The sequence below is a fragment of the Mytilus galloprovincialis genome, chromosome 11 (assembly GCF_965363235.1).
Source record: "Mytilus galloprovincialis chromosome 11, xbMytGall1.hap1.1, whole genome shotgun sequence".
In the NCBI taxonomy this organism is placed as follows: Eukaryota; Metazoa; Mollusca; class Bivalvia; order Mytilida; family Mytilidae; genus Mytilus; species Mytilus galloprovincialis.
In genome coordinates, this window is record NC_134848.1 from 15,613,398 (window position 1) to 15,637,885 (window position 24,488).

Consider the following 24,488-nt stretch of genomic DNA (forward strand, 5'->3'; position numbering starts at 1 on the left):
TGTGGTTTTATCCTTTATTAGATGCATTTGCCAATCATTCTCCATTCATTATATTGCATTAAGACCTTCATACTTTTATGTTGTCAATGCTGAATCTTGATATCTTAATGATCTTTTGATTGTTTTTCTTGTTGCTAGGTGACTACATAAGTTGTTGAAATATCTTTAACATGAAATTGACTTATAATTGGATGATCAAAAGGACAGGCATAAAATTGAGAATGGAAACTGAGAATGTGTCAAAGAAACACCAACCCAATCAAAGAGGAGAAAATAGAACGACTGTATATGATTTGAAAATAATGCAACTAATGTCAAGTTATGTGTTTTATTTTAACTTCTACACTTGACCTGATGAATTATCTGCCTAGGATAGTACTTTCTGTAAAAGAAATTCCAATCTGCATTATGATATTTAAAACGACATTTGTTAGTCAACAGATTAATTATTTAATTTAATTCATAGTTGTTCATTGTACAAATGTAATGAAAATGTCTTATAGTACGTCTAATTGTTGTGCATGGTTGTGATATATTGGAATTTGATGCAACTGTCATATAAGTGAGAGGTTTAGCTAGCTAAAAAACCAGGTACAATCCACAATTTTATATATAAGAAAATGCCTGTACCAAGTCATGATTATGACAATTGTTATTCATTCGTTTGATGTGTATGAGCTTTTAATTTTGCCGTTTTAATTAGGGACTGTTCTTCTTGAATTTTACTCGGAGTTCAGTATTTTTGTGAATTTACCTTTTCCTTCATGTACATAAGGACAACATACCAAAAGTTACTTAATTAACAGCTGCACGCATTAAAAGTGATAGCAAACAATGCCGAATATGTTTGACTGTTAGACCTGTTGAATTTTCATCTTTGTAATTGGTAATTGTTGTTGACCTTCCCCATCGTTAGGTATCAACTTGTAGCATTGACATTACATGAACTACTGCGTTTTCCAAAAATGGTTTTTGTGTTGGATTCAAGTCTTTAATTCCAACTGGGACTGGAACTGCTTACCATTCAAGACTACCGGACACCGACACTCAGTTCTGCGAAATGTTTTGTAGACTACTGCTTGTTCTGCGGGATCATCTTACCCTATCAGAACATCTGAGGTCACTACTAGTTTTAGATGGGGTTGTTGTTCTCAATGTTGTGTTTTGTGAACAGTTGTTTTTTCTGTTTCCGCCGTTCTTATGTTTATAATCCGATACAAGATTTAAAGCTGAAGCACGCCTACGGGTACGGGAATTTCTCGCTGCACTGAAGACCCATTGCTGGCCTTCGGCGGTTGTCTTTTCTTTAGTCGGATTGTTATCTCTTTGACACATTCCCCATTTCCATTCTTAAATTTACTTTATGACTAGTCTTAATGCATTCTAGGTAAACGTAGAGACTGAAATAATTAATAGTAACTATTCAAAATAATTTGTATATGCAGTACTTACGTGAAACTAAAATGATTGAAAAAGAGGCTTGAACTTGTCCTAGTGGATTGGATGCCGTGCACATTGCTCTCCCAGATCTATCAGCATGACTCAATGTCAAGGTCGAATTATCTGACGATAATGTCTGTTGAATATGACTAGGTCCTACAAACTGAAATCACCAAAAAATGATATTATTTGTTCTACAATAGGCGTAAAAACATTTGAATCAGTGGAACTTACTCATTTTAGATTCTCAATTTATCCATCCTCTTTGTATTACCTCAGTTTAAAATAGGGAATATATATATGCTGAAAACTAATCTAGTGGTATTCCGAAATTCCGGATGCTTTACTTCATAGTAGGTCTCATACAGCAACGCCATAAAAGTTCAGGCTATCGTTTCACAAAAGATCGTAAATCGTACGATTTACGACTTGTCGTAGGATAAGTTACCGACCAAGTTTACGAGCGTTTCACAAACGTGTCGGAATAATTATCGTACTACTTCCGATTACCGACCTCGGTTTTAACAGCTCTTTTGGTAGCAATACACAGTTAAACACCCTCTTTCCCCTCCTGTCTTACAAATAAGGTTTATATTTGTGTTATGAATGTATATATTTATAAAAAGAGAATCTTCCATAGATTTAATTTCTAATGTTCATTATGGTGAAATATGACCCCAATCGGGTGTAACCATGGCAACAATCTGCATTTCTTTGATACAAAATGTGGCACCCGTCGTGTTGCTTATGTGATTACAAATCCGGTAAATAGTCTAATTCGGTAGTTCACATTCATGAAAGGTAAGGGGATTGTAGTTACGACGTAAAGAACATATCCGATATCATTTGTGAAACGGTTATTCCATAACGGTCAACCAACTCGTGATTGTAGTTACGACGTAAGGAACATATCCGATATCATTTGTAAACATATTCTAAATTTACCTACTGCTTGAAACCTCCATGTGATTGTTGGCGGTGGATTTCCAGTTGCATTACACGTCAGTGACACAGGTTTAGTGGAAGTTGTTTGGACAGTTGTAGGCGTCGATGTCACAATAGAAGGATGAGCTTTAAAATAAGAATAATAGATAATTTTATTCAATTCGATTAATTTTCGAAGTTCTGGAGTGCTTTGGATTTCCTTAATCATGATATTATACAATATTATACAATAAAAATAATGAGATGAACGGCAAAAAAGTGGTGATTAAGTATCGTTATAGTTTTTTTGGTTCTCTTTTAATAATTATAATAATAAAAATAAAAAAAAAATCTTTATTTAAAGAGGGTCAACTCAGTTAGTTACAATAAACTAACATTCCCTGAGGCCCTCAAAATGTCATTTCTTATTCGGTAACAGTTTTTATTTCACAGCGACAGTAATTTCTTTTCCTTTTTTGAAGTTAATTTATATTGTTAGGTGTAATTTCAGATTATGATATTATTGTTTAACCGAATCTTAAACTGTCCCTTGCGTCATAGAGCAGATTAAGATTTCCTCATCTTACGTTGCTTTCGTTTCAACAACATGAACAAGCAATGGCATTGTGCATTTCTTAACGATAATTTTTTTATCAGACTTTTATCAGTGGAAAAAACAATGTTTCCTACCCATTTTTCATGCTTTCATATAAAACAAAAGTTTTGGATTCGTGGGTTCTGATAATATTGGAGTAAAACCCGGGCGATAAATTTCTAAACATACTTCCGGAAACAAGTAGAATTGACGTCTTTTGATCTCTTCCTGCATCATTAACAGCAACACATACGTAAGCTCCTGTATCTATAAGTTTAGCCATGGGTATTATAAAATCCTTTGATTTCCCACCTTGTACCTATATGAAACAATAAACTCATCACAGATAATAGGATTATTTTTTTTTCTTTGCGCCATCCTCGCGTTTAGTGTAGAAAAGAACCGGAGGCTCGAATTAACAAGAATGTGTCCCCAGTACACGGGTGCCCCACTCGCACTATCATTTTCTATGTTCAGTGGACCGTGAAATTGGGTCAAAACGAACTCGAATTTGGCATTAAAATTAGAAAGATTATATCATAAGGAACATTTATACTAAGTTTCAGGTTGATTGGACTTAAACTTCATCAAAAACTACCTCGACCAAAACTTTAACCTGACGGGACAGACGAACGAACGGACGGACGACCGGACGGTACGACAGACGAACGGACGAACATACCAGAAAACATTATACCCCTCTACTATCGTAGGTGGGGTATAAAAACGGTTGAAAAGGACAAATAAATATGAAGTTGACGAGAACTGAGTACCAAAAATTCCTAAAGGTTTTTCAAAATACAGCTTAGGTTATATATTCCTGCGGAAAAAAAGCCTAAGTATTTCAAAAATTCAAAGTTATAACATACCGCTATATTCCTACAATATTCTTTTGTTGACAATATAATTGTTTGAACTCATTCGATTTCCCTTTTGTACCTATACATTGCTATATAAAACCTCAAACATTCATACACTATTCCTATGTCGACAATTTATTTGATTGGACTCTATCGATTGCCCTCTTCTGTAGATATATGAAACATTATACAGTGAAACCTGTTAAAACCGAACCTCTTCTGGACTCAAGATTTTGTTCGGTTTTGGCCAATGTTCGGTTTAATCAGGTTCACAACGCACTTTATTTGATATGACGGTGCTTACGAACATGTTTGGTTTACACAGGTTTTCGGTTTATACAGGATTCGGTTTAGTCAGGTTTCACTGTATATTCATACATTATTCATTCGAAGTTGACAATAATGTTTTTTAACTCATTCGATTTCACTTTTCTGTACCCATATAAAACATCATACATTCATACATTATTCTTTTGATGTTGACACTATGATTGGTTAGATGCAGATTGAATACTTTTGTAGACGAAACGCGCGTAAATACAAAATTTAATCCTGATATATATGATGAGTTTGTGCACGAATCAAGGAGGCCATAAATTATTGGTAATGAAATCTTGTAAATGATTCACGAGCAGACAAACCAAAACTGAGGGAACAACATGAACTCCCAAAGCAGCTAGGCCCAGCTACATCTACAAGGTGAGTTCTCCTATATTATGCTAAAGATTCTGATTTTTACTTAAGAATTGAATGCTTCTTTTTGTAAATTTATTGGGGTGTAAAAGCGTTGACCGAAGTACATTTTGTATGAAGCGCGGAAGCGCTTCATTCTAAAAATGTACGCACGGTCAACGCTTTTACAACCCTATAAAATTACAAAAAGAAGCATTCAATACTTATAATTACATTTTTTAGCTATGATCATGAAAACACGAATTTTATATATTTTATTATTTAATTCACCTGTGCACTTTATTGTTGGAGCACGTGTTATCATGAATGAAAAGTTGTATTGAGCAATGGAACTGCTTACGGAATAACACGTGGTGTGCAATTAGCCAATCAGAATAAAATATTATAATGAAACATACATCTAATGTAATTATTTAAATTTGTTCCAAAACCTCTTTTTGTCCCATTACATAAAAGTACACTAGAACTATGAGATTCAAATACGAATTAATTTTCTGCTATGTCCTGAGTCAGTAGTCTGCATTCTGTAGTTTCCATTTGTTGCTGTATATCATAACTGTTATTTGTTTAAATATGTGTACACATCATGCAGAAATCAGACCCTTGATTTTTCTCGTTTTAATAGATTTATATATGTCATTGTTTATCCTTTTGTTCTAGTATCTTTGAAAGTGGTTTTAGTCTGGCTCATTGTTGAAGACTGAGTGCTGATCTATAGTTGATTTATAGTTGTAGGTTGTTATGTGGTATCTGTTGGAGAGTTGTGTCATCCACTTTTACCAAATTCTTTCTTATTTTTTTTTTAATTCAGGATAACTAAAAACAGGGTATAAGACAGAGAAATGAAAAGGTAATGAACAGTTATCTGGATGTTGTTGTTGCTGATGATGAAAATTTAGAAAAACGGGAACATTACAATAGGAAAATACTTACACCATTGACAAACCACAAGATTTCCGGTTCCGGGTAACCTGTTGCATTGCAATGGAGGTGAACAGTTGATCCGTATTGAACTTGTAAGTTTGTTATTAGGCTAACTGTTGGAGGGATATGAGCTGGAAAAACAGATTGTCAAAATTATAATATATTATTATTTCAAAGTGTTTTATATTTGTTTATTGAAGTTCTGATCAATGACTACAATAATGATCTATCAATTCATTGGAAACTAAATTTTACAATTAACTTCACACAAAATGATATAGCACTTTCGTAACAAAATGTGCATAAACCTTTTCAAATTCTCGGAACATGCTAAAATATTTATTCAAATGGTTTCTTTTTATCTATCATCAAACTTTTGACTACATTACCTTATGCAGTGAAATTACCAATGATATATCAAAAGATAATAAACGCAAGCACTTGTTTATTTTTATATTTTCCAGGTCTGCATGGTCACTGCTTATTAACTGTTAATCCTCAAGTCGACAAATGTGATGAAAATATTGCGTGATTTTATATTTTTGAAATTAGTTAAACATGCGCAGTTAATTGCGAAACACGTGCATGAAGCATGACTAGGGACTTACGTTTCGGGTTGACAATGATACGGATTCCTTTCATTGTTGTTCCAGCTTTGTTTGTTGCTGTACATTTATAAAACCCACTGTCCTGTAGACCAACGTTGTGTATAATCAGATAATTCTGATACTGTTGGATATTGGTTGGCATTGACCCCTAAAACGAACAAATTATGGTGACTCTTTTTCTCCAAATTGTGTGGATACAATTACATAACTTCAAGGGGATGGTATCAGAAGATTAACTAAGAGGAATACCCCCCTTTTAGACCAAGGGACACAGTAAGCCCATTTCAACAAATAGAAAGGACTTGAGTCAGGTATTTTCTCTCCACGATAGTTTAGTTTTCTTTTGTTTGTTTTGTATTCACCCAAAGGCCCTATTTTAACCAAATATTAAGACTTTACTGATGAATAAACACTTTAGACATGATACGTATTTTCTGCAATGTTTTCCTACCTCATATTTATTTACCGATTTTTGTTATGAATAACTTGTCTGATATAGAATTTAATGTCAAAACAATTCGAATTAAAGTATTAAAAGGCAACGAAGGAATACATGATTAAGTAAAGTTATGAACAACAAGGTAAAAAGATGCAAAATAAATATTCCGATACAACATACACTCCCTGATCTATGCAGTTAAACATTCCTAAATTTTTAACCAATTTGTTTAATACGTCTATAGTAATAAGGATTATAACAGAATTTGTGTATGTTTAAATCTAAAACTGTCATTAAATTATGGAATTAAACGCAACTGCCATGCAAGTGAGAAGTATACCTAGCTATAACACAGGTTTAATCCAATATTTTTATTTAGATAAGAAAACGCCTAAACCAAGTCTAGAATATGACTGTTACGATCCTTTCGTCTGATATGATTTTGCCATTTGATAAAGGACAAATGTTCTGAATATTTCTCGGAGTTAGTTTCTTTTGTTGTTTTACCTTTATAAACATTACCGATTTTTTAGTGATTTGTTATCGTCCTGCATATGTATGATATGTTTCAAAACATTTTTTTTCGGACACTTTATAGCACATGATAATGAGACTGTATGTGTGCATTTCATTTTAGTATAAGATAGTATTTCACTTATTCCCCTTTTGTCTATGATTTTGTTTTCTGTTGTTATGTGTTGTCTATGTAAAAAGTAAAATCACAAAAGTACTGAACTCAGAATTAAATCCAATCGGAAAGTCCATAATCACATGGCAAAATCAAATGACAAAACACATAAAAAACGAATGGAAAAAAACTGTCATATTCCTGACTTGGTACAGGCATTTTCAAACGTAGAAAATAGTGGATTAAACCTGATTTTAATGTATACGTAGTATTTATTTTTGATGTACAGTGAAACCTGACTAAACCGAACCCTTTCGGGACTTGAGATTTTGTTCGGTTTTGGAAGGTATTCGGTTTCATCAGGTTCACAATGCACTTATTTGATATGACGGTGCTTACGAACAGGTTTGGTTTAAACAGGTTTTCGGTTTATACAGGATTCGGTTTAGTCAGGTTTCACTGTATATGTTGTAGGATTTAATAATACATATACTATATGCAAAAAGTAATATCACAAAAATACTGAACTCCGAGGAAAATTCAAAACGGAAAGTCCCTAATCAAATGGCAAAATCTAAAGCACAAACACATCAAACGAACGAACAACATGCAGTCAGTGTGAATAAAATCACTTAAGAACCTTAGATAGTCCATTGTACTTATTGAGCCATTTGGACCTGCTATATTTTAGCACGCAAATTGTACATACAAAAATTTCAAAGAAACTTTATAGTTATACAATATTGGCTCTAAAATGTTTTGGTTTTGAGCGTTTCGAAAGAAGAGAAAGCCAAGACAGTGCGTCTGACGCACATACATTTAAAAAACGTTAATTTAAGTAATAACAATGGCACAGGTTAGTTACCTGGTCAACTGACCAATGGATTTTAGGAACAGGAATACCATCTGCTGAACATGGGATAGCCAATGTGGTTCTGCCCTCTGTTACATTTATGGATTGCTGTAAGAATATGTCTGGTTTTATCAGCAAGGATGCCGTAGACTGAGTAGTAAGGATTGGTATTATTGAAGCTGAAAAATATAATTTCTTTTTTAACTTGCAATTGATATATTTTGAAAGCTAAGCGAGCGAAACAATTAATACAGATGACTATACAGCAACTCGCCTTCGCAATATTATAATCAGCAGAAAAGATTGTACTCTCTCACCCCAACGTCATCTACAGTATTTTATAACACCCGCGATTTAAAACACATTTATCATTTTCTATTTTGAAGATTAAGTGACATTTTTGCTTGTTCGTCTTTTTCCATAAAGTCATTAAAATGAAACGTGAAAAAAAGGCTAATAAACCCGTAAAAATACAATGCGTAACATTTAGCACGCATGAATATTTCATCTCGGTACGAATAATCATCAAAAGCAACGTAAACACAGTGCAATGTTATATTTAAAAAGCACTGCAAATCATTAATTCGAAAAAGTTACGAAAGTTATACCATCGTAGGAACAATTAATTTAAAGATAATGACAGCATTGATATTGCATGTCGGTGAACACGAGGTTTATCAGCAATGTAATATACCCAGAAGTTGTAAAAAAAAAAACTCATGCTATTATTCAGTGCGCTACACGCGCGTTTTGTCTACATGAAACTAATAGGCGAAGCTTAACACCAAAACAGGTGGGCGAATTACGAAGTTAAACAGTTTTTGTTAAAGAGCAGTAAAATAAAATGTTTGTGTCATCTGGATATCACCGTAGGTAGATAAAACCGTAAGCTTGTGCTTTAATGATATTAACGGTTTTTATGAAAAAATATAGGAAAAAATATCTCATATACTATTTTTTTTTATATGTCTATGGTGCAAATCATATTCAGTGTATCATACTTGAGGACTCAAGTATTGTCAAATTGATTCTTTCAACATTTAAATTTCTAAAGAATATTCTTTTTTTCACCACGTATTTTGATTCTAAAACAATCCATACGATTTATTGTAAAAGGGAATAAACCTTTGCTGACATATGTTTAGAATCAAACTTTATGGCTTGTTCCATAGCAATACGCAAATAATATGATATTTTGTTTTTATTATATAATTATGCAAATATACTGCAATCATATCGATTGTTACAACTTACTATTCTTATAAAAAACATGATAAGTGAACGTTGCAGTTCCAAGAGGATTGTGAGCAGCACACGTGTACGTTCCCGCCAGAATTGGTGTCATATTCTTTAATCTTATTTCAACTCGTTCATAATAGAAATCAATAAAAGTTTGTCTAGTGTTGCTGTCCTGTAAAAGAAAATTTGTTTCAAATGTTGCTTGTATATACGGGGGTTTTGATGGGGTCTTTAATTTCTGTATTCTTTTATTTTACAGGACATACTTCTTTATCTTTTAAAATGACACTCATTCCGTAAATTCTAATATAAATTATATTATTACAGTGAAACCTGACTAAACCGAACCCTTTCGGGACTTGAGATTTTGTTCGGTTTTGGAAGGTATTCGGTTTCATCAGGTTCACAATGCACTTATTTGATATGACGGTGCTTACGAACAGGTTTGGTTTAAACAGGTTTTCGGTTTATACAGGATTCGGTTTAGTCAGGTTTCACTGTATTAGATTTTTCTGTAAGATAATGGTTATTGTATTTGTTTATGTTTTATTTTCGCTAATCTATATTTATTCTTTTGCATCCCGTTATTCTCGTGCTCCTTTTCCTAAGTTTAGTAAATGTTTTGCAACTATTCTCTGTTCTTTGAGCCCCATCTAGACCACATATATAAAAACGCTTTAGTTTGTTACAAACGTTTCAGAATGAAAAATGAAGTCTTTTCGAAAAAATTAAAAACATAGATCTTAATAACAAAACTCAATAAAAGATCATTTTGTTAAAATGAAAATTTACCAAAAGTTCTCCTTTATTTGTTAGTTAAAGTGTACTTAAATTTTTGCAGCTTCATTGATGATTTTTTTTGTTCGAAACGTGCGTTTGACGTACACATTTTAATCCTGGTATCTATGAGGATTTTATTAGCAAATAAATTAATCAATGTTTTGCTGATATCTCACTTAATAGTCACCATATTAGGAAGCGTCCACGTGATCGTTGGCTTTGGGTCACCTTCCGGTATGCAAGTCAATCCAACTGTTTCCCCGCCTTGTACATACACATCGTTCGTATCTTTAACCGGGAAGTAAGGAACAGCTGTAATATTTGAAATGTAATACAATTTGTAATAAATTTCAAGACGTTACCTTTAAAAAATAAAGAAAAACATGAAAAGCATATATCTATGGCAGTATTTTGAATAATTAAAAACCTGATCTCCATTTGTTTTTTGTTTTTATTTGGACGCTTACTCTATGGAATTGAGAGATGAGAACGAGAAATAAAATACAGAAACGAGAATGAAGGCAGAAAAATAAACAAAATACGAAAAATGAGAAGGGGATTAGGATAAAGTGGAAGGGATCAAATTTATGGAAACAAATTGGATAGACGATCGAGATACATTGTCTTCCTCGTGAACATATTTATTTTATATATTTCCCGGTTTATCCTCTTTTGTCATAGTCGGTTGAAGTTGACATGTCTCATTTAGATTTTGAAGAACTGAAATGTATCCCTTTTAATAACATCCATTGTTTTCCATTACTTAATTATCAACACTTCCGCATTTACGGAAGTTTGGGTAGTGTTATTGATCGTTCAAACAAACAAAAAAAGTTTTTCACGTGTTTTAATGTTCAGGTCAATGATAATCAATCGCTCTCGAAAATGTAATACAGATTGCACGGGAGTAATACCAGCCCAGTAGTCAGCACCTCGATGTTGACATGAATATCAATTATATGGTAATTGTTATAAATGTTTATAAAACTAAGGATTTTCTTATCCCAGACTTAGATTACCTAAATCATATTTGGCACAACGTTTTTTGCATTGCTCTTCAACTTTGTACATGTTTGGCCATATAATTATTTTGATCTGAGCGTCACTGATGAGTTTTATGAAGACGAAACGCACGTCTGGCGTATTAAATTATAAGCCTGGTACCTGATAATTGCTTTGTGTGTGTTTTTAAAATAGCTAACTTACTCCCTTTTACAAATATAGAGACTGATGCACTGGCTCTCTGGTTCGTTCCTATGTTGACTCCCTCACATTTATACGTTGCATTTCTCCAGATCGTAACTATGCCTTCATATCGAATATTACTCACAGTTATCTTAGATATTGTTTTTATTTTCTGAAATTAATACTGCAGTATAAGTGTTTCGCTCATCCAAGTAAGTTTGTTTTCTCTGTCCGTGTATATATACGATACAAAAATATGTTACACAAAACTTTTTTAATTGTTATTTCTGTCTTTTGATAGATAAAAATATATGTAATCAAATTGATACGGATAAATTACAATTATATCAAAATGACAAACTGAATTTGAATAATTGTTTTTATAATTTTATTGCACGCATAAAGTCCGTCTTACTGGCATGTTGTTTCCATGTTTGTTTAGTTTACGTGTCTAAGTTATCGTTCAACAGTAAATTTGATTATATGAAGATAAGATCGATCAATTGGAACTTTATAATTTTCGATATTTTTAGCTATGATATTTATTCAAATGAAGATTAAAAATGCGTGATTAAGCTTTTAGTTTGATTTAAAAAAAATTATAGGTACCAATCTTCACCCTAACCTGAAACAACAGCGTAACATCACAACATAGAAAGAAGACATATACGTCAAACACTTACCATTCCATCGACATATATATTCAAGTGATCTACATTTTCAGCTATACAGGTGAACTGGTCTCTACTATGTCCAGAATGGAGAATTATTATGCTTTTAGAAATCAGAACTAGTGGTGAAGGCGGCGTCATGGTTGTTGCTGGAACTTGCGTTGCGAGCTTCGTTGTTGGTGTTGTTTGCATTTTCGTTGATAATATTGGAACTTTTGTTGAATGCTTCATTGTAGGAGGTGTCGGAACTTTTGTTATTGATGTTGTTGGTATTGTTGTTGCTGAAAATGTTGGACCAGTCAATACATTAATGTGTATTTAGAGCGACAATGTCAGTTGCCTGATTTTGAAAGATAATATACAAGAAGACTTGAAGCATTTGTCTGAAGTGTATCTATTTTTTTAATGTTTTCTATTGAATTTTCAATTAATTTCGAAATTCGTCAGCCATTTTTCACGTGCGTAAATAACAATTTTTTGAATAATCTATTTTAAGGAACCTCTTTGTCGATGTGTTAAGAATTAAAAAGAGAACAGTTGAAACAAACTGTATGAAAATAAAATGTATACAATCCATAGCTACAAAACAAAACTAAACAGAATGTTCTATTTAAAATTTCCTGGTCCCTAGAAAATGACAATGGACCCAACAACTCCGGTAAATGACACAAGTTATTTATTGTCCAATAATTGTAATAGTGCGACATACTTTATTAGGGATTCTATTTGGCGAAGTTACGTCATTGTGAAGGAAATGAAGAAAATCACAGAGGCAGAACAGAATAGGAGCCAACCTGTCGTGATCAGCGCCTCAGACGCAATATATTGAAAAAAGTGTAATTTTTATTGTATGTGTTCAGTTGAGACATCTGTATGAAACATAGTTGTATTACACCATTGTAAAAGTATACAAAAGTCATGTAAGTTTATACCATAGTTCACTGTTGCATGTACATGTGTATAACACAAAGTGGTAGTACAAGTCTTAGTTCATACATTCACTTAATACATGTTTTTCTTTTCTTTTCTTTGATTTTTGGTGTTTTAACGCCACTTTTAACCACGCATTTAGGCTATTTCGTTGTGGCCAGTTTTTATTGGTGGAAGAAGCCGAAATGTCCCGCGGAAAAAACCACCGACCTTCGATAGGAAAAATGACAATCCTAGTCAATTAAGATTGGAGTGAGTCGAGTGCACCCGCACGGGCGGGGTCCGAAGTCACAACCCCAGTGATGACTGGCTAGTGTTTTTAATAGAAACTACTTAAACCACTCGGACACCGAATTTATTACAGATATGGTGTTGCCAGTATCTTCACTAAAACATGTGTTTTACCCATTTATATATTATAAGTTTTACCCAAAGTGGTATCACAAGTTTTACTTTATAATACATTCAATTCATACATATTAATTATACACAGATTGGTGTTACAACTATTAATTCATACCTTCACTACATACATGTGTATTACACGTACTGGTGTTACAAGTATAAGTTTTAACCATCGTTGCAAACATGTGTGTCACTCAACGTGGTATCACAAGTCATACTTAATACATTCAATGCATATATCGTCGCTGGACTTATAAAATGTCGTATATGACTTTTTTGGCTAAAAATACTTTTTGACACCAATGGTCTTGGCGGGAGGAAGTCTTTGGTATTACAAAATAGCGCACAGTTAGACCAATCAAAATGTGTGAAATAAGACATATTACAAAATTGCCAATGTCAGTTGTTTGGATAGTTTGCTTCCAAATGTTGTATGAAAACTTGAAAATCGTTGTAGAATGGCTTTGGGAAAAAAATAATTGTAATTTTCTTTATTTCTGTGAAAATAATTTAAGTTCTTGGATAATCCAGAAATGTCAGAGTTTTTATTTCACTGCTTTTTACAAAAATGTTCAAGTTCACATACGACATTTTGGAAGCATGCATTTTGTGAGATATTTTTTTCTTGAAAAATTTGTTATTTACAACATTTTAGAAGCCCAGCGACGATATGTGTGTTACACATAGTGAAATAGCAAGTATAAGTTCATACCTTCCTTGCATACATGTGCATTACACATAGTGAACTAACAAGTATAAGTCCATACCTTTCCTGTGTACATGTGTATTACACATAGTGAAATAACAGGTATCAGTTTATACCTTCTTTGTATACATGTGTAATACACATAGTAAAAAACAAAACAAATATAAGTTCATACCTTCATTGCATACATGTGTATTACACATGCTGGTATTATAAATACTAGTTCATACCTTCACGGCATACAAGTAAATTACACATACTATTATTACAAATATTAGTTCATTTCTTCCCTGCATACATGTGTATTACACATAGTGGTATTACAAATAAAAATTCATACCTTCACTGCATACATGTGTATTTCACATACTAGTATTACAAGTATAAGCTTATACCTTCCCTTCATACATGTGTATTACACATACTGGTGTTACAAATATTAGTTCATACCATCACGGCATACATGTGTGTTACACATACTGGTATTACAAGTATAAGTTCACACCTTCACGGCATACATGTGTATTACACATACTGATATTACAAGTATAAGTTTATACCTTCACAGAATACACGTGTATTAGACATATTAATATTACAAGTATAAGTTCATACGTTCGCTGCATATATGTGTATTACACGTACTGGTATTACAAATATAAGTTCATAACTTCACGACATACATGTGTATTACACATACTGGTATTACAAATATAAGTTCATACCTTCCCTTCATACATGTGTATTACACATACTGGTATTACAAATATTAGTTCATACCATCACGGCATACATGTGTATTACACATACATGTATTACAAGTATAAATTCATTCTTTCCCTGTATACATGTGCATTACACATACTGGTATTACAAATATAAGTTTATACCTTCACGGCATACATGTGTATTACACATACTGGTATTACAACACTGAACACATAAATTATCACCCGGTAATGACTGCAGATTACTGCATAGCTGAAATGTAACAAATAGAATGATTAATAACCAAAAAAAATACGAAATGTCCTTTTTTGTAGAATTTGTTTAAACTGTAAAACGTAAAATTACAAAAATATCGAACTCTAATGATAATCCCTTATCTAATGGCAAAATCAAACATAAATAAAAAAGGAGCTAAACAAATCAATAATTGCATAAAATTAAAAATTAAAAAAAGCTCAAGCACACCAAACGCGTCGATGGATAACAACTTGCATATTCCTGACTTGGTACAGACATTTCCTTATATAGATAATGAAGGATTAAACCTGGCTTTGCAGCTAGCTTGACCTCTCCCTTGTTTGACAGTCGTTTAAAATTCCATTATATTGACATCGCTGTGTGAACATAATAAACAGACATAATAAGTAAAAATGTCAAAATAGGGGTACAACGATCAAATGATTCTAACTTGAATAAAATGTTATTTGAAATTACTTGCCGGTTTGAATTTTCCTTGGAGTACGATATTTTTGTTATTTTACTTTTTGATGTTTTCAACTATCAAACAAGTCATATCAAAATTAAATGTGTTCAAAATCAAGGTCAAAATGGACCATTTGAAACCGTATCACCAACTTTTATATTTCCACACATATTTACATATTTCGAATGTTTTCTTCAAACTAACAGCGCCCGAATCCGTCATTGTCGATAGAAGTTGTATAATGTAAAGCAAGGTATGTCAAGATAGGAGGCAGACTCAACTGTATCCTTTATCTCTAGTTTGATGAGATAGATGCGTTCAACATAGTCACCACGTTTGGAATTATTTAACGAGAGAACATCTTCTAAATAGCGGACTGAGACCAAACCTATCTATGAAGATTTAATAATGCAAAGTACTTACTGATTTTGTCATACATCGTAATTGAAATCTCAGTTCTAAGGCAAAGTTCGACATGAATTGATTAATTCCACACAACTGAAAAAAAATAATTCGTCTACAGAATTTCGACAGTTAAGAAGTAGCTATCAAAGCCGGAAACTTAGCGAATACATTGAGCTGAAACAGTTGCAAAAGTGTAACGCAGAGGTTTAAAAGTACTACAGTGAAACCTGACTAACCGCAAACCTGTATAAACCAAACATGTTTTTATACATCGTCATATCAAGTTGTATAAGTTGTGAACCTGATTAAACCGAACATCGGCCATAACCGATTAACACCTTAAGTCCCGAAGAAGTTCGGTTTAAACAAGTTTCAGTGTACTAATATTTTAACTGGCGTGATCCAATTAATGGTCTTTTATGTAGAATTTTGCATTCTACGGTGGCCCATTCTTTTTATCCACAACAACTATATACAAATTTGTTTAATCCTGTAAAAACTTCTAAATATCTTTGTTATTTTGTCCGTCTGATGCAGAACCTTTGTATCTCTATCTTCTTTCTCATTTTCGCGGTTCGTCTGTGGCTAACAGGTGTTAGTGGCTAACATACATTAACCATGTGCCTGCATCAACACTAATCTATGCTTATTGACTGTCATTCCACAAACTCGTCAATATGACACAGCCAAGAGTATTTACAATGGATCAACATTCAAATGAATCAAAAAAGGCAACAGTAGTATACCGCTATTCAAAACTCATAAATCCATGGACAAAAAAACAAAATCGGGGTAACAAACAAAAATTGAGGGAAACGCATTAAATATAAGAGGAGAACAACGACACAACATTAAAATGTAACACACACACACACACACACACACACACACACACACACCACACATACACAGAAACGGACTAAGCATTATACAAAACCCAAGACATTCCACAAACTCGCCAACATGACACAGCCAAGAGTATTTACAATGGATCAAAATTCAGATGAATCAACCAACCGATATTCTTTCTCTTCTAGTAAAATGATTATTTTATAACAGGATGTTACATATATGTATAAGTACTAGTATTTGTATCTAATAAGTCAGCGATACGGTATATTTCATTTCTATGTATTTTCGTATAAATTTGTTAAAAACTATTCGAATTGAACAAACGCACATGTCTTGTTTTGATCTAACAGAAAATAAACCTCAAAACCTATTATACTCAACTTTACATCTAGTTACGATGTGTTTGATATTAAATATGCAAATGGAGCTGTCAACGTATATATTTAGTACAATATTTGAACATTCTGTGTGTCGCCTTAGTGTTTAATAGGTAATCCTTAATTTGTGTATGCACGGGCCTCAAACTTTTGCTAATTTTTATACTGCGAATTGGAACCTGATGTTTTTTGATATTGTTCACAAGTGTTCCGCGTTCCCTCGTATGTGATTAGACCGTTGGGTGTCCTGATTGAATGGTTGTACTTTTTAAACCTTATGACTTAGATTGAGAGTTGTCTCATTGGCACTTTACCCACATTTTCTTATATCGATTTATGGTTAACACGTTGTTGTTCAGTAGTTGTCGTTTATTGACATTGTTCATAGATGTTTCTCGTTTTTTCTAATGATTAGACCGTTGATTTTCATGTTTGAATGGTTTAAGACTAGTCATTCTTGTGACCTTTTATAGCTTGCTGATCAATGCGAGCCAATGCTCTGAGTTGAAAGCCGTTCTGACTTATAATGGTTAACCTTTACACATTGTGACTTGGATGGAGGGTTGTCGCATTGACACTCATACCTCATCTACTTATAGCTAAATACGAAAAATCATACCTGGTCAGCCCCACACTGTGTTTTTGTTGTGCATTGTTCTGGTTTAAGGACGTCTTGACAGTTACCACAAGTTAAACCTGCCACGAAAAACACACCCTGATCAGCTTCATTACAACAAGCATCATATGATCTTGGATGACAAATGTGAATGCATAACAATATTCTGTTTATGTCAATAGCAAAACGATGGAAGAAGGAACCCCTTCCAAAGCACACAAGTTTATCCCCTGTTTGGTAAGGGTACTTGTTGCTTGCATGGCTTTTGAGACTTTTGTATATCAGATCGAATACTTTCTTTGATAACATGTATTATATTTCTATAGACTTACGTCTACGTCTTTGAATTGCATATTGGTACATGTGTCTTATAAAAAGTAAAATCATAAAAATACAGAACTCCGAGGAAAATTTGAAACGGAAAGTCCATTATCAAATGGCCATACGGACAGTGCAAACACATCAAACTGCTGTAAACCAACTTAATTTCGCGAGCGATTTATTTTCGTGACTTTCGCGAGTAGAGAAATAACGAGAAAATAAATCGTCGCGAATATGTTAAACTGAGATCTTTCCCTTTTACACTTCATCAAGTTAATTAGAAAATCGCGAAATCAAATATCTGCAAATTGGACTAGAAAGGGTAAAACGCAAAAATATTTGCGAAAATAAGTTAGTTTACAGTAATGGAAAACATATTCCTGACTTATGAGTGAGTTAAACTTGGTTTTATTGCTAGCTTAACCTGTCACTTGTATGACAGTCGCATAAAATTCCATTGTATTGTCAATAATGTGTGAAACAATCAAACAAACAAATCTACATTTTACCAAATTTCTAATGTTGTCCATAAAACCTTAATTTTATAGTGTTTCAACAAATACCTTTCTTGTTTGATGCCTGTACCAAGTCAGGAATATGACAGTTGTTATCCATTCGTTTGATGTGTTTGGACTTTTGATTTTGCCTTTTGATTTTTGATTTTCCTTTTTGAATTTTCCTCGGAGTTCAGTATTTTTGTGTTTTTACTTTTTGTTATCATTCTTCCCGTCAAAGTGTTCAAACATTTACAACATGAACCTTGTCAATTTTGTTTCCTCCATCTTTGGATCTGTTTTTTTTTATTCATTCGTTGGTGATGAGAACAATTACTGGTCATATTTATGTATAATTTCCAGGTATCAGAAAGGGCTTTGATCATTTCCACTGTAAAAGTCAGGAGAGTGGCGCCATTGCTAATGAAACAACTACCAGTTTAGAATCAGGTCTAAAATTTAGGTATCAACTTCATGCAAAGCAAGAAGTGTAAATACCTTTCTTGAAATACATGTTAAATAGATTAAAGAAGATGTGGTATGAATGCAAATCAGACATCTCTCCAACTAAACCAAGTCAAAATTTTTAAAAGTAAACCAATTAAGTTCAAAGTACGGCCTTCAACACCGAGTCTTGGCTCATACCGAACAGAAGTTTTAAAAGACAAAACAATTTCAAGTTTAAAAAATGAATTAAAAAACATCTTAGAACATACCTAAAAAAACCAACCACATTAACAAATTCACTTATTCTCAGTAGTGTGTGTAAAGTAGAGCACACACGTTACAATTTTAAGGGCAATTTATCTTGCAAATCAATTAATTTAAAATTTAAGTCCCGAAGCGGTTTGGTATAAACAGGTTTCACTGTTCTGTCAGAAAATACAATACATACCTACTACATTATAACAAGCGTAAGATAGAAGAACCAAATCTGTAAAAAAAAATAATAAAAAAGTAATGATATTTTACTAAGGCTAAATTTGCAGTAGCGATATCAAGATAGAAACAATTTACTGTGGATTCATAATTATTCTTCAAATATCAATTTTCGTGGGTTTCGAGGGAACAGGTGAACCCCGAATTCAAATGTTCAACACATTACATATTTGATATAGACTTTGTATGCGCAGAATGGCAACACTACAAAATCAAATATCCACGAAAATTTAAAATTTCCTCAATCCACGAAAATGAATCCACACTATTTACAATATAAAACAAGTTTTTTTGGGAGAGGTTCAAAATCGATAGAAATTTTGAACAACATTTTTAAAACATGTGTAAATACTATAAAATTCAATTACCGTTAATGCAGCAAAAAGAAATGTGTTTTTGAACATGGAAAATTTATATTTAAGATTACAATGTCTGGTTATTTATTAGAACAGAACAGTCCATAAGTTGACATCAGATAATTTAGGAAATTATGTAATCACATTTTCTCCATATGTTAATAATCTCAGAAAGATCTATTGAGTATACACATTCCTAAAAAGAGTGTAAAAAAGTAAAATCACAAAATACTGAACTTCAAGTAAATTTCAAAAGGAAAGTCCTTTGAAATAACTCAAAACATCAAATGAATGTATAATTCATCGACCATTTACAGGTAAATTGTTCCACTGTTTAAAGAGGAAAGCCTTCAGAGCCACAAGAACGATAGCTGCAAGATTTAGAGATTGTGTCTTCCTTAACCAGGCAGCTTTAATTTCACTACTTGGAATGTTCAAATTATTTTTTTGCTTTATAAAATTAGATTATCTCCCTTTCTTCGCTTATATTTATAACGTGTCTATGAACCTTATACATTTCAAGTTAACCTATTGGCCTATACTATTAGATAGATAATGTTTCTTAACGAAATGAATAATAAAATTGTTAGATTTATTCTCAACGGAAACTGTAAACTACTGTCTATAATTGAGAGAAGTTTTAGGAACCACATCAAATATAAGAGGAGACCAACGACACAACAGAAACACTCAAATGCAACAGAAACGAACTATGAGATATCAATAGCCAATTTCCTGACTTTGTACAGGAGATGTTAAGACAAAATGATGGGTTGAACCTGGTTTTGCGGCTAGCCAAAACTCGCGCCTTAATGGCAATGTTAAATATTTTGACGCTCGTAAACAATTTCATACAATAAAGTATGAAATTGATTACGACATCTTCGATTACAGGGAACTAAAGTATATACATATTTAGCAAAACATTATAGTGGTTGAATGATTTAATATATATATAAGCTTAAGATGATGAGGTATGAGTGCCAATGCTACAACTCTCAATCAAAGTCACAATTAATAAAAAATTACCATTATCTGTCAAGGTACATTTTTCAAAACAGAGCTTCGGCTCACACCAAACATAAAGCTATAACGGCCCCCCAAAAAAGTATTCTAAACCCATTCAAATGGGAAAATCAACAGTTTAATCTATATAAAAAAAACGAGAAACGAATAACACTTATAAACCAAATTAACAACCGGAAACTACTGAACATCAGGTTCCTATTTTTGATAACTATTTACACCACATGGTCGATGCCTCTGCTGGTGGACGTTTTGTCCCCGAGGGTATCACCACCCCAGTTGTCAGCACTTCGATGACGGGTGTTGACATAAATATCAATAAATTTCCTGTTTACCAAACTTTGTTTTTTTCGAAAAACTTAGGCTTTTCTTATCCCAGGCAAAGATTACCTCAGACGTATTTGGCACAACCTTTTTAGAATTTTGAATCCTCAATGCTCTTCAACTTTGTACTTATTTGGCTTTATACCTATTTTGATATGAGCGATTCTAATGTGTCTTACGTAGACGAAACGCGCGTCTGGTGTACTTAATTATAATCCTGATACCTTTGATAACTATAAGGATAGGTACAAACAAATGCAGTAAAGTCAACCCTCTAAGGTGGTCTTATGTGATGAAATAGTTCTATTCTACTTACGTAGCAATGTTTTAGCTTGCACTGTCATAATTGTAAATAATTCCAAACCTACTGTAAATAGATAATATTTGACCTGATTAGAAGATTGTCTAGATTTGATTCTATATTCAGGATATCGGTCATGTAAGTTGACATGGAGCTTTATATTCTATTATCATTACTAAAGGTAATGTAATCATACCTGCCAACAAAATGTCCATGGGGGTTTTACGTGTAAAAGGGCTCTTTAAGTCCACAAACACCTTCAAGGGGGCCTCCAATAGAGTTTTATGTTGTTTTTATTACATTCTTTATACTTTAAAAGCCTAAATTCAATGAAAATTTACCGTTTTGTATAAACTTGTAGACGAACTTGCTCTTTCAAAATTTTCATCGGGGAAATCCCCCCATAAAGAGTGGCAGTTGGCAGGTATGTATAAATGACCAACACTAAATAGAAAATCGAGCTTACCCAAATGAATATCAATACATCTGTTAACTTCATGCTGTTAAAATATCTATTTAAGGTCTATAATTATTTGAAAAATGTGTTGAAATTAAAACTCACAAAACAGACCAAAGTTTTTCTTTGTTTCTTATTTATTCAAATATTAATCAAAGTCTTAAACATGAGTATATACATGTGCACTTGCAAAAGGTCGATGTTTTTCCGACGTTGTTCTTATATAGAATGTACAAAGTAGATTAGATTTATAATAAATTTATATGATCTAAAGTGCATCCTGATACAATATACATATAAATTTAACACCACAATTACAATTCAATACATTTACAATTGTATGTTATATCAGAGGCTCATGAAACGCTAACAATATGCATACAAGCATATAGACATACAAAGATAATATAGATTGTAAAATAATCTTTTGAAATCTGTTAAAACAACTTTTGTTTCTTTTTTATGTCATTGCATAAGTGGCAGCTCTTTTATTTAAAAAAAGCGGAATTCTCATTTTAAAGTATCATGGTATGTGACAGCTCTTTTATTTAAAAAATGCGGAATTATCATTTTAAAGTATCATGGTATGTGACGTCTACGTATAAATATACTGGAAAATCATTAGAAGGAGCTGTTGCCCTAGTCATCACCTTAAATAATCAATTAAAAGTTAAAATGTATATTCAAACCTGTGTAAAATGAACTACACTTTCTGATTGAATGCCAATTTTACAATGGACTACGTAATAAATTATTCTCTGGACTTAGTGAAACCGTATTAAATTTGAATAACAGTGAAAAGTTAAATTTATTATTGTCAGAATAATATCCTCGAAAACAGCTCAATACTTAGAACATTCATTAACAAAACGCAGACAACACTTATATTTGAATAATTAACATGTACAAAATGTATATATAATTCCTGATGACAATCTGAATTAATACTATAGTATCTATTTGAAGTGACTTATAGGTCCATTGGGCCGGGTGTAATTTAATTGAAATATTTCAATATTGTACATAATTTGTTATACACAATGTCACTGTAATAAACATATTTGTATTGTATTGTATTGTGTTGTAAGTGGATGTTTATTCTGGCTGTATAGATTGTTACATAGATCAAAAACAAATTAAGCGGTTTTACTTTGTGTAAGTTATTTTTATAATGAGTATCATTGTAAATCATTTATTATTTATTTATTTATATTTTGTTTATTTACTATTAGTAACAGTTATAAATATTTAATTGAAAACATGAGTTATAATCTGTGTTGTTTCTTTGATACAAATGGCGTGGCCCTGTACTTATACATCCCGTTATTGTGCTATTGTAAAACATTTTTGTATTCTTGCTTTTCATTTTTTGCTAATGTGCTTTTTCTATAATGCCTTTTTATGTTTCTGTGATACAAATGTGACGTGACTCTGTACTTATACAAACCCCAAGGGTGACTGGGGTCTAGAAATATGGTCACTGGGTCTTCTCCGGCAGTAAAACGCTTGCTGAAGTGGGGCATCCGTTTGGCTGTGCGGGATGTATCAAGTTAGCAGTCACGTCCGGTCAGAAGGGGGACGTTAAATCCGATGCCTCGTGTAAAGAAAGTGTCACGCTCTTTGCACGTCAAGAACCCTTGCAACAACTCTTTGAGGGGTCCATAGGTGGCCTGTTGGAAGGCAAAATTTATGTCCCTATCCAATATACCCTCATTTTCCAGTGGCAGTCCAAATTTCCCCGACCATCATCCTAGATGGCTTCTATTACAACAACCTACATATTGTATTTATTGTGAACTTGTTCTCGTCCTGAATATGCATGAAATATTTGCCACTGGATGTTGAGCAACCTACAATCAATCAATCAATGTACTTATACATATCGTCATTGTGTTATGGTAAGGTGGTACATTTGTGTATTCTTGTCTTTAATGTTTGCTGTATGATTGCTTATAAATGTCATTTTGTGCTTCTTTGATACATATATTTTTTTTAAAGTAATTGGGATTAATATCATAACACAATGTTGACTACTGTGAAGCCCATTTTTTAAAAACATTTTTACCTTTTACATCTGTTTCTTTTGTTCACACATCGTTGTCAATACTTTTTTTATTATGTAATTATGATTTTGATAAAATTTTGCATTCATCTACATCTATACAAATGTGTGTCATTGCTTTAGTACACGCAATTTCGACTCAAATTGTGTGGAGGATTTAGAAGAGCTCTTTGTTTTCATATTTAGTCTGGCAGTTTCAAGTTTCATGTATAAAGGCTTATTAAAACAAGAAGTAATTGTAACAGGATGCTGTTACGAAGTCTCCCAAACAAAGCTCCCATATTAATTTGACTTGTTTAATTGTCCCATACAAGAATATATATGGTTTAGAGGTGGGGATCTTGACCGTTTACAAGTTTTCAAACAAGAGGGGGTGGGGTGACCCCCTAGGGACTTCCTTTTTATTTCATTTCATTTATTTTATTGTCCCCTACAAGAATATATATGGATTAGGGGTGGGGATCTGGACCGTTTACAAGATAATAGAACATTCTCAAATTGAGCGGGGTAGGGGTAACCCCCATGAACGCTCCCTATATTTCAGTTGTTGTGTTTTATTGTTCCATACAAGAATATACATGGTTTAGGGGTTGGGATATGGACCGTTTACAAGTTTTCAAACACGACGGGGTGTGGTGACCCCCTA

At 32.8% G+C, this 24,488-nt stretch overlaps 1 protein-coding gene across 2 annotated transcripts; it reads right to left on the reverse strand.

Annotated features, from left to right (window-relative positions):
- Nucleotides 1–314: 314 nt before the first annotated feature.
- On the reverse strand, nt 315–21,446 carry LOC143051732 (immunoglobulin superfamily member 10-like). Of its 2 annotated transcripts, XM_076224644.1 has the most exons (16): nt 21,339–21,446; nt 19,273–19,311; nt 17,566–17,642; nt 15,736–15,810; nt 14,771–14,861; nt 11,852–12,120; nt 11,190–11,340; nt 10,171–10,295; nt 9,219–9,375; nt 7,977–8,143; nt 6,045–6,192; nt 5,446–5,567; nt 3,149–3,278; nt 2,390–2,511; nt 1,453–1,603; nt 315–382 (listed from the first exon to the last, which is right to left on the reverse strand). In XM_076224644.1, the coding sequence occupies exons 1-16, from the start codon at nt 21,364–21,366 to the stop codon at nt 360–362; spliced, it is 1,875 nt and encodes a 624-aa protein (XP_076080759.1). In that variant the 5' UTR covers nt 21,367–21,446; the 3' UTR covers nt 315–359. The 2 variants fall into 2 exon arrangements, with proteins under 2 accessions (XP_076080759.1, XP_076080760.1); XM_076224645.1 differs by lacking the exons at nt 14,771–14,861; nt 15,736–15,810; nt 17,566–17,642; nt 19,273–19,311; nt 21,339–21,446 and adding an exon at nt 14,386–14,421.
- Nucleotides 21,447–24,488: the final 3,042 nt, after the last annotated feature.